At 38.8% G+C, this 12,261-nt stretch overlaps 1 protein-coding gene across 1 annotated transcript in view; it reads right to left on the reverse strand.

The window, feature by feature from the left end:
* Positions 1–330: 330 nt before the first annotated feature.
* SMOC2 (SPARC related modular calcium binding 2) overlaps positions 331–12,261 on the reverse strand; it is a 152,883-nt gene continuing 140,952 nt past the window's right edge. The window contains exons 12-15 of the mRNA XM_010562962.1: positions 7,165–7,267; positions 5,972–6,246; positions 3,387–3,430; positions 331–586 (exon numbers count right to left, since the gene is read on the reverse strand). Of these exons, the coding sequence (XP_010561264.1) occupies positions 563–586; positions 3,387–3,430; positions 5,972–6,246; positions 7,165–7,267 (446 nt within the window). The 3' untranslated portion in view covers positions 331–562. The remainder of the gene's footprint in view (positions 587–3,386; positions 3,431–5,971; positions 6,247–7,164; positions 7,268–12,261) is intronic.

Here is a 12,261-nt window from a genome sequence, read left to right on the forward strand (position 1 = left end):
GGAAAGCATAATAATAACAATAAAACCAAAATGAAATAAAATATTGCCACCAATGAAAAATCTCTTCAGTTAAAAACTGCAAAACCATGTCAACAGCAATTTACACACTTCCCTCAGTCCTGCAAACCTGAAACATCCAACACTGCTTGGACACAATTAAGAATACAGTAGACTTTTCAGCATAACTCTACTTAAATGACAGTATTGATTAAGAAAAACAAGGCATACTATTGAAACCAAAATACATAGAATCAGGTTTCTATGCTACTGTTCGCCAAAAAGCTATTTTTAAAAAAATGGTTTAAATGCAAACTTTTACATCTCCAACACGTTTTACATATTTCAGACAACAAAAGAATACACATACATTGTATGTGATAATTTTTCAAAACTAGCCATTACATTTTCACAGATTAAAAAAAAGTCTGTTTAAATATTTCATTTCTACAAAGTGAATTTACATTTTTAAGTACAAAGTGCAAATACTACAGTTGTTTTTATTGCCTTTTGGTGAGGAAATCTCCCACATGTCAAAGAGATCTGCCTTGGATCAGTAAGCTGTTCACCCTTGCTTCTTAGAAACTTGCTGAAAGAAAGTTGGAAAACTTTGCATTATTAATGATGTTTTCAAGTAATCAATTATAAACATTTATCTCTATTTTTCCACAGTGTCCACATGCCACTATCAGAACAAGAGTTCTGCACAAATATAGATTGGGAATAAAAAAAGCCCTGCCCTGTAGTCCTTCATGGCATCTACGAACAAGGGTATGAGCAACATCTTTATTATTTCTTACCTATAGCCTCTTTAAATCTATACCTGTCAAACACACAGTACTAGCAACTGCCTGGGCAAGTCCCTGGTGCAATATACCTTTCTATGGCATGTGATGTATAAGGAACAGGCTGCTGGCCAAAGTCTTATGAACGATCTATAGTTTCCTTGTAAACTTTTTGCTAGGCTGCGAAAGACCCTCTGGGTCTCATTGACAGCGTGTGTGCACGTATATGTATGTGTGTTGGACAGGGTGGAGCTGAGCAAGGGAAATATACCTGGCTACTCCCCCAGTTCTGTCTGATCCATCACGTATTTGACCTCTTAGCACAACCGCAGCTGAGACTCAATTAGCATATTAGTGTATGTATCTATATCTGCTGTCTTTCAGTAAGCTTGTACGTGCGCGTACACGCACAGATGTGCACATATGTAAAAAAAACCTTCAGAAATACAGCCCTAAGCACACGTAAACATATATATAACTGAACTGCTGCAATAAACTAGTAGAAAATGAGCTCTTGAGCGTCCATCTCCTGAGCAGTGCAAATCTGATCACTCCTTCTTAGGTGGGTGGTATAACTTGAGTGGCTCCTACCCAGCCCAGTTGCTTTTCAATAACTTCCTTTCAAGTGAAAACTTTTGTGAGGAAAGCCACCTTCTGCATTTGCAGCCTTGTATTGTTCAAGTATGAAACTGGCAACAGATGGTATGCTGAGCCAGCCTTAATTCGAGGTTATCATTTGTCAGCAACAGCTTTTAAAATAATTGGTGCTGAGTCAGCAGAAGTATTGGACAAAATTAAAAACCATAGACACTCTAGGACACTTTTATTACAGATTCTGCAAGTCAGGATCAGATTACAAGAAAGGGGAGAGGGCTTGTCATGCTTCAAGTGTAGTGCACGTGTGCCAGTAATTGCCATTATATAATTAAAATAACCCCTTTGAATGTTTTTGAGTTCCGACAGGATAATTGTTTTCAGGCTGCCTTGTTTAAAGCATAAGTGATTTGTGGGGGGAACTTGAAAAGTTAAGACCACAAACATTTGTTTAAACAAACAGAAACTTATCACATCCCTCTAGCTGTGAGAATATTTTATATTCCATCAAAGGTATGTAGGAGGTCTCTGGTAGAACCCACAACCAATGTTGAGCTTGCCTTAGGAAGTGTGAACCTAACATCAAACAAATCAGAGATAAAGCAATTAACAAATTGACTAGCAACAATGAGAGGAAGATTTCTCTTGGCTTGTGGGGAGGTTCACCCTGGGTTCAGTTTTTAACAAATTAATCTAACTTTCTGATAGATGGGAAGACATTATCCATGACTACGGTTTTGGGATGATTTTAGCCAAATTTCTGTTTGCCCAGCTGCAGGGTTACCTGAGCTGTTCTTATAATATGTTTATATGAATATTTTTAAAAACAGTTCGTCATTGACTGATGCTTTTGTGGGCATTAATCATTTAATTCCTCTAACTAATACAAAACTGAGGCAAGAATGGTATAAAGAGAATTCTTTACTAGACCATCCAAATAACTGGCAGCCTCCCAAGTCCTTCTTCAGACCCATGCAAAAGTGCTAGGAAGTTGTGCCCATGTTGTCCAGGAAACTGAATCTTTAGGATTAATGATCATAAAAGTAGACACACACAAATGAGAAACCCTTTTTTAACCTTTTTTTCCTGAGCTTCCACTTAAGTCCCTCCTTTTCAATGTGTACCTTTCCTTGATGTAAAAACTCTGCTTTTGTGCTTTTTGTAGCTCTGAATGCCCTGAGTAGCCAAAACTCCATGAATGACATACGCTAGTGTTATTCGGAAAAACAAAATCAAGTCTTTGCAGAAAATGGATGCAAAAACAAATCACAGATTATGTTGTCAGAGCACTTGACATTTTATTTGCTACAATCATTTTGCAGACTCAACCAATTTTAGTTTTAACATACATCAGCAGACTGATGCAAATCCTAGTTCTCCAGCATAATTTTGCTCAGCCAGCAAAGGCTTTTGAAAGTGACAGGTCTTTTCTCTACACTAAGATTTTGAAAGGTGTTTAAAGTCACCACATAATAATTCAGTGGGGTTTGTGAAATGTGTAGATTTTCATAGGGCATGGAAAATGCACGGCTTTGTTCACAAAGAGTCATTTCAATCCATGTAAGTTTGTGTCTGTAGTGTGACACACAGGAAAGTTAATGGAATTCAGTTAAAGCAAAAGGTAAATGAAGATAAAGCAGTGCACATTTAAAAGTGTATGGGAATGCTGTCATTCAGGAAAGCAGAAGACTCGTATGAGGGCTCGGTTGCACTCATCTAATTATCACTAACCTATATGCCAATTCACACTTTACCAGGAACACCCACATGCAGGCCTAATCCACTTTGCGTTTATGCACATTTACTCTGCGCCTGTAGCTGACTGATTCAGCTTTCCTTAGAAAGAACTTAAGTCAAAATTTGTTCATCGGGGTGCTGCTCTACATTTTCCCCACAAGTCTGCAGAATGGCAGATGAATGCAGTTTGAAGCTGCAGTGGTAACTGCTAAAACCCCCTGAAGTTCAGCTGGGCAAGGCAGGAATGGAGATCTTGCTCTCCTCAGTACTCACCTGCCTGCTGGATGAAGTGCTCTCAGTGTTGGTTTTAGGAGCCGCTAAAGGAAGGAAAAGAAAATATTATAAATATGGTTGCAAGTTATACCTAGGATCCCCAGGAACTGAAGCCCTCATTCTGAAAAGGTATTTTGTAGAGCATGGTAACTGCACAGCTTTCAATAAATGAGATAAAATATTTCAGATCTTTCACCGAAACATCCACTTTTTTCTTTCCTCAATAAAGGTGTGGCTTCTTTCATGGAGTTATATGAAAGTTGGATGACAGCATTTCTTGCCAGTTATTATGTGACATTTGCTTAGGACAGATTGCATCTAGTCAGTATCGAGCATTTCAAACTTATTAAATCTTTAGTAACAAATATAGCCTATTATCCTGGTGGGAAAGAAGCATGGACAAGAAGACTGCCTGGAAAGCATTCACTTTGCTTAAGGATATTGCACGGGAACAGCTCTATGAGCCAAAGACATTGTTCACATTTAAACTGTAAAACAACAAGATTATTGCTGGTTTTTAAGTTTCTTCATGGTAAAGTCCAAGACAGTGCTCTACATGGGGAAAAAAACCCCAGCTACATGACTCTGCTGGCCCACTCAACCTCATGAGCAAACCTGGGATGCTAGGGAGGAACTCGCTCTCTTGGTTTTCTATGTCAATTTGCTAGGCTGTTCAGCTATACTGGGACAAAGGGGAACAAAACTGGACCTTGAAGAATACTGCAGCTACTAGTATGCCCCTGAGAAAGGACGTTTTGCAGCTCTCTGGCTTTTATATTGCTTCAAATGGTTCTCACAAGACACCTGGAACTCCCACAGAATGATACAGAGCTGCTGCCGCCTTATCTCAGCTCCTACCTCAGGTGAGGGTGTCTCACCTATTCCTAGAAATACAACTCTAGCTGTAGTGAAGTGGTGATTGATTTCTTTTCTGCAAGTGAAAGGATTGTCGGAAAGGAAATTTTAATTATCAAGCAGGAGAAACAAAACAGAATGCTGATATTCCAACAAAAGCAATTTTTACTGTCTTCTCTTTAAAAGTATGTATTTCTAGGAAAGCAACCAAATTATTTGGTTTAGAATTTTTTTCCAACTGGATGCCATTACTTTTTCAATGCAAAAGTTCTGAGGTATGTTCTCCTTCCAAAAATTAATGTTCTCATTATTGACTACATTTTTTTTGGAGAAGCTCTGTTAAAAATCTCCAGTTATGGTGAACATAATTTTTACTTTAGCTAAAGCTGTGTGTGATCTTCCTATAATTTCATGCATCTTACAACTTCTTCTTCCAAAACAGGCAGTTTATCCTAATCTTTGTTTTTTCACTGGAATAGCCACAGGAAAAACTTGGTTTTGCTTTGAGTCTTGCTATAGCTTTCCTTTACACCCGGGGCAATGATTTTGGACCCAAATTTAATCTACAATAAGAGACCAAGGAGTGCCAGCTGCAGCAGGACAGAAGTGTCTTGAAACAGATGTTAACATATGAAGTGACCATAATGGCCTCCACTTTAAAACACTAGGCTGCTGAATGGTGTAGATGAAAAAGAAGCTGTTACTTTTCAGTTTCTGCATTTATGGCATAAAGATAACAACAGTCATCCACCTTCATATACTCTTTTTTTACCTCCATCACCTAAGTGAAAATTGCAAGGTATTATTATTAGGCCCACAAAAAAAACCACAGGAAAAAAATCCCAGATTTCATATATTTGTTTTGAGAGGTCTGTTTCTGTGAGCCACAGACAATTTACTTTATTAGTACAATGTACAGTTATTCTGTCTTTCTGCAGTATTCCCTTTCTAGACTTGAATACAACCAATTTTGTGGAAAACATTTTATTTCTGACTCGATTTCCCACTTGACTTGCTTTTCATTTCCTATGACACCTTTGTTTTACTGCCTTGGCTTCATTTTAAGGTCACAGACAAACAGAACAATTTGCCTATGTTCATATTCTACAACTTCTTACAGCATGGGGATCTACTGTTGTTTAAAAATTTTTTTTTTTTTAATTCTTCCTCATTTTCAGGAATTGTGTGGTTGAACTCTGTAGAGACCGTTACACACTGCAGTTAGTTGTTCCCCTTTCTACCAGTTTGGCAGCAAGGTAAGGTGGCTGTGTACCAGCAGTTGTTCCACCTGTTTGGCAGATGACTACATTCCTCACTGTATCTCTAAACCTCATTTGAGAAATGAGAGGTCACTAGAAAGCTCAACAATGTACTTCCTTCCCAGCAGGAATCCAAAAAGCACAGGTGTGATACTTCCACTCATTCAGGACATAGGACTGTAATAACATTAAACTGGCTTTTTGATGACTGTTTATGTTATCGTATCCTCCTAGGTTTCCTACTGTAACACATGTAATGGTCAGAATCAATGGGAAATTTTTGATTCTGTTGGAGCAAAGTGATGATTTGCCTACACAGAAGCAGCTTTCCTGCCGTCTGCCCTAAGCTGCGGCTGCATTAGCTACGGACAGGTGTATTCTTTTATTTTCTATACTTCTGGCATATACAAATATCAGACTTCATCAGATTTGAAGAATCTGGTGAAAAAGATACTTAGAAAAGATTCTTACTATGGCGTTTCTTTGTTTCTGCTTTACCTTCTTCTTTTGTCACTCCCAAGCAGCCCATTAATTCTTGAACTGACAAGGACTTATCGTTGTTCACATCACAGTATTCCACAAACTTCTTCACACATTTTTTGGGTTTTGATTTCTTTCTTAGGAATCTCTTAAATGGCTTGATTTCTTTCTTGCCAATGTCACCACTGGAATTTTTATCTAGCTGTTTGAAATACCAGTGGACCACTCTCTCTTCTAGAGTATGATTTGGATCAGGCTCTGAAACCCTGAAACAGAAAACAAGAGTTTAGTCTTAATTCTGATACATAAACCTCAGTTTATACCTTTATTTCAGAATAGTTAAATCACTGTCAGATGCTTTGTTACATAAACCTCCCTGCTTTTGGACACTAGCTTCTTGTAGTGAATCCCTCTTTTTTCACTTTGGCCAACTGTATCCTAACTTTACACTAAGGGCTGGAATCTGCTCTTAGTTAACTCTCCAAAACTCTAGTGAGGTCAGCACCATACTCAGAAAACAGTGCTTTCCCCTTTCATTTCCTGAAACAGAGAAAAGTGAGGAGACAAATAAAAGAGAAAAAGACAGTTTCATAGATGGCAGACACATTAAAACATGTAATATAGCCAACCCAAGTAGGTCAACAGTCAGCATCGCCAAATACCTAGGCTCCAATTACAACCCATGATGGAAGCTCTTAGAGATAAAACACCTAAATGTATTGAATTACAGGGTAGGTTATAACAATAAATGTCACCTCCTCTTCAGAAGGTAAGCACCTGATCTGAAGACACCCAAAGTTTGACAGCACTTTAGGCGTTTTTAATTCTACCTGTGACTGTTGATAGCATTGGTTTGTTTTACAAGCAACTAGGAAAAATATGAATCAGGAAGGTAGCACACATTCATCAAGTAAAACCCGAAAGGAGAACAAAGACTGAGACACAGTTGCACCAGCAGCTACAGATAAACTCTAAGCTGTGCTGTTGCTGAGAATTCCACTATCAATGCCTCTCTGTTTAGTGGACATAGTCCACTGTGGAAACTTTGAAGTAAACTCTCCTAGATAGATTCTTGGAAATTTACCCTTTGTAAAGGCAGAAGAAGAATTACTTCTCAAAACCCTCAATCATTCATTCATCACTGCCAGACACACAAAGACACACAAAACGGATCTGAAACCCACCGGCTAGAAGACAATGATGGATCAGAGACTGCGTGCACCATATCCGTGGACAATGCATCCAAAACACTAGTCAGGAACTCATTCTTCTTGGCCCCAGGACAACCTAGAAAACCAGATTTTTTCTTTTCTTGTTTCCTTTTTTCACAACATCTAAATTCCAATGATAGTTCAAACTTAGAGATCGATGTGACTCCCTGTACACAAATTCCCATCAATTGTGGACAAGCTCATAACATAATTCAAAGACAAACGTCTAAATTCAGGTACGTATCTGGAACATAAAGCAGGAATAGAAAATGATCCTTCTGAACTCAAGCAAGTGGGAATCTGTTTTGCATACCATGGGTCCCCTTCTTTCAGTTTTGGCCATTGTTTTTCCCTCTTTAAGATATTTTTTCCATGGGTGTCACATTTGAAAAGAACAGCTTTGAAACAACAGATGTTTGTACATGACACAGACCATGTGAAACACGGACTAGAAGCCCATAGCACACCACTTCTTTCAGATTTCCACTTTTGCTCCTCTGAACTACCATTGGCTTTCTCAACACACATTCTCCCAGTGCAGTGGTTTTCCTCTCTGTAAAGTAACAGTCAGCTCCTTGCCTTTTTCACTTTTCTCTTGGACAGGGGCTAACTCCCGCTATACAGCACCTAACCGAATGGGATGATGTTAGTCGGTACTTTGGTTCATACTGTGGGATCCTATGGTGATGCTAGATCATCCTCATAGTTACATTCCCTATGCCACGGAGTTCTTCTCTGAAAGAAACTGACAGCACGTTTCAGACCCATAATACATCAGATAAATATATACTGAAAGATTGACTCCTAGACCAGTGCAGCTGGAACAGATAAATTCATCTGACAAGCGCATGGATGTTGACACATGGAGGTTTGCTTATACAATACACCTGCTTCCTCTCCTCTTCCCTAGAGCCCTGAGCCAAACACCAGGTCCTCCCCTAGCCCTGTAATAGTGGAGTTCAACTCTAGGATGATCCATGAGCAGTGACATGAGATGATAAGCTTGAAGCCGGAGCCCGCAGCAGGACTTACACAGACAATTCTGTGCTGGAGGCCTGCTTACCCGCAGTTCTGTCCGTAAGTGAAAAAGGGAAACGCTTTGAAGTGTTGTGAAAAAAGGAAGATTAGTCAATCAGTGGGGATTCGTTATTTCATTACACTTCTTAGTGACCTCTGGAGCAGGCAGTAGGATTATCTGAGCCTGAAAAGCCTCATCTTGCCCAGCAAATTATTTTTTAATACATCCCATGTTGATCCAAGGAAATGAACCTGTGTTATATTAGCCCTTAGCTGTGTTGCAGTAAGAATAGCTCAGCTATTATGTATAGCCGCAGCACCCACTACATATTATTGTCTAACACATTCATGTAGTTATGAGTTCCCTGTCTCTTATGTGCTTGCCTTCGGCACCAGGGACATTTTATTTCAGTAACTGTAAAAGGAGTATAACAGGAATTCACTGAAGCAAGTTTCACTGCACTAAAAGCACACATCTGAAACCAGTTGTCACTCTCCAAGATATGTTCCTCTTCCCTTAGCCTTTAACCAGTTGTTTTTTCCTGCTACAACTGGGAAAAAAAAGAAAAAAGAAAGAAAAAAAAAAAACCATCCCAACAGCTATGGCTATAATCCTAAATTCGAGTTCCGTGAGACAAGCACTTGAGCTTTCCCTGTAAGGCACAGAAATGAGAAGGGTGGCAAGAGATTAACAGGGAGGGACACAATACAATACCGACAGGTTCCTGGCAGCATTCCATGCATAATTTAAAAGTATATTCTCTAGAGCACAGAGCTTGCTGGTAAGTAAGGCTCAGACACTGGGACTGTGTACGTAAATGGTGCATCGAGATTTAAATGAACCCACGGAACTTTGCGAGTCACAAAAGCACCTTTGCCCAGAGATGGGCAGGCAGAGCCCAAGCAGTTCCCATGCAGAAGGCATATCCAGCTGTGTTAGCGTGGCAGCCTGCCTGAATCCCACAGCAAAGTCTCTGAGCAACCTACTGAGCTCAGCACTACATCTTGCTAGCAAGGGTACTTGGCCTGTGGACCAGAGCTGGTTCTCTTCAAAGGACAGGCAAAAAGAGGTCTGTCCGAGGCTCTCCATGTAGACCTGTCTTGAATGATACAAGCTTTATCTATTTCATGCTGGGGTTGTGTTACTGTCATCAGGCAGAAGCCTGAATCCTGCTCCAAACATGAGTTGTGAATTGATACAGGGCTCGTGGAAAATGCAGACAATAATGTCTCAGCATATAACAACGCAATGCAATATGGAGACAAGGCAATTTGACTTTGCTTCTTTCTCTGTCCTTTTTTGGATATATAATAATGTTAATATTCAATTTTATTTAGGAGCTCCACCTGAATTTTTCATGTTAGTTATGAGTGTATTCCTGAAACATCTGGAAGAAACAAAAATGTATGTTTTAGGTAGTTTCCACTGCTGTCCAGGGAGCTGCTGAGTGTACATGCGCTACAGATGTAGACATCAAAATCATGACTTAGCTTGCTATTTATGAGATACAGCTAGGTAGGGGAAAGTATCAACTTCTAAATTCACAAGAAATCATGGGGAAAAAATTCCATAGTTTAAAGCCTGTCTCTAACAATTTTCCCTAAGATTCAGAAAGGTTTCTAAATGTGTATTGCATAAAGTTCCAATAGCAGCTAAGAGCAACAGAAATCTTCTCATAGAAATGAAATCTCGCTGTTAAGACAAATACAATCGGCTGCTGTGAAACATTCTAAATTATAACTCTACTACTTAATGTAAAATGACACCCCACAAAATCCTCACCAGTTAAATACAGAGAAAATATTCAGTTTCTCCCAATTATAATTTTTGCTGATGTGTAGGCAATCACACAGCAATTTACCTTACAGTGAAATCTCTGTTCTTTGCAGGTGTTATTAACTCAAAATAATTCTCTGGAGGCTTCACGCTGAGCTTTAATTTGCAACAAACTTGTGGGTGAAATGGCAAGACTGGGGGAGCTTTAGCTTGATTGTAATGAATAATTCACTCTTACAGGACTAAATACAGAAAGGGAAAGACTAGTCTCTTATGGGAGCCTTATGCTTCTCACTATGGTTTATGTGCTTCGGTTTCTTCTTCTGCAGCTGCTTGTCCTGTGTGGATTTGACAGCTTACATAAATAATAATTTGTTGTTAAAGGGTTGAAGTTGAAACCACATGGAGTTAACCTACAAGTTCAGAGACGTAACATGGAGTTGAGTGTTTGCTTTAAGGATAGTTTTACCCAGAGTAAACCTTAGACCAACAAATACATACCACAAATGACGGGAATATACAAACACCTCATTTCAGCTATAATATAAAGGTAATCAAAGAATCGTCATTATACATTATATATCTCATACGTACACATGTCTCTCTATAAATGCATCTACCTTTAGTGCTGAGGAGGGATTTTTGGAGTTAAATCTGTGGGGCAGTTGTCTATAAACCTTCTAAAACATGCATCCAAGTGCCTTGGAGCTCCCTCCTTGGTTGATACTAATCTACCACTGTCAATCTTGGAAGATTACCTTTTATAGTACATCTGAAGTCATGGCTAGAAAAGTATTTTGCTCATTTCTGTAAAAATGTGAATACAATAGATAAGATTAATCACTTTAAAAGGGAGTTTACATTAATCTTCCTGCAAGAGAGGGAACTGTCTTGAGTCAGTCACTCAAGTAATTAAAGGCATGACAACTTCCAACTAGCAAATCTAAAGCTTCTTTTTCATTCCCTGTTTGGTAGCATGAATATCAACCCTAGCAGTGCACTCAAATACAATGACCACTGAAATACCTCTGAAGATTATAAATAAGTTTTGATCTGCCAAAGATCAGAATGATCAGAACTATTCATGTTTCTTTTGCAGCTTTAACTTCACAGAAATATAGTGGGATACAGAAGAAAACGATTTAACAAAGTTTGTTGGTGCTACTGGTTATCCTGGGAGAGCAGACAATACAAGTAAAGTATTTTTTCTTGGACTTTTATTCTATACACACATATATGTCCAGTTCATGAGTTTATTTCTGTTGATCCATATAAATCACAAGTTTGTGTTTGTCTAGATGTACTGAGGGCCCTCCTCATTTTTTGGAGGACATCTTGAGCTCTTCCTAAGCCCTGTTACAGCAAAAAAGCCCTTCAAAAGATGGGAACTGAAATTTGTAACTCTGCTGGAGCCTAAAAATCATGGCTTCAACGGAGTCAGTGGTTTTATGGCTCATTGCAGTTTTTCCCTTACCGCACCTCCCGGTAACCTCTCACAAACAGTAATTATCTACCTCTTAGTCTGTATCCTAGAGGTATTGAGGACATTATCATGTCTCCTTGTTAACATCCCTCAGGTATTACCCTTTTTTTTTCTTTTTTCTCTCAAATATTCTTACCAATTAAAAGAATTAAGTTAAACTTGGAGCCAAATTCTCTTTTATCTGTGCTTACCCAAATTTCAGAAATAATAAAGTAGAACAGAATAGATGTTAGCTGGAGGGGAGCTACAGATCCATTGCTTTGTAGCTCCAGATCTCTATGTCTTACAGGGAAGAAGTATTATTTCTGGAGAAGGGCACGAAGCAGATTTCAGTTCTCCACATATATTTAACTTTATTTTTGTTACTATTTTAAAATGACCTTTCTGTTCTCATTTCAGGGGGAAAAACAAAAGAGTTAACAAAGGATGCTCTCTGAAGGCCCTACCCTTCAATCCCAGGCATTCATATCATACCAAAGTGCATTGAGGGGGATTTGTTGAACTTGAGCCTGCTGAAATGAGGGGTCTCACCCATAACAGTTATTTAAGCTCAGTATAAAGAAACCCATTCAAAAGGCATTCATCCCAACTACCTTAGACTTTTTCTTAGAATAGGCTAGGATCTCCCTTAAAATGTATCTCTTCTTCCTCATTAACTGCTGAGGAAGCCCAGACAGCGAACTTACATTCCCAGGTAGTGTAAAAATGCTTGTGATGAATTCTGTATGTATCTGTTTTGTAAGTTCATTTAGGCTTAGACTACTCTGTTATTCTTCGGGTAAATGTGATGGAA

Source organism: Haliaeetus leucocephalus, unplaced genomic scaffold (genome assembly GCF_000737465.1).
Source record: "Haliaeetus leucocephalus isolate CR32 unplaced genomic scaffold, Haliaeetus_leucocephalus-4.0 Scaffold162, whole genome shotgun sequence".
Classification (NCBI taxonomy): Eukaryota; Metazoa; Chordata; class Aves; order Accipitriformes; family Accipitridae; genus Haliaeetus; species Haliaeetus leucocephalus.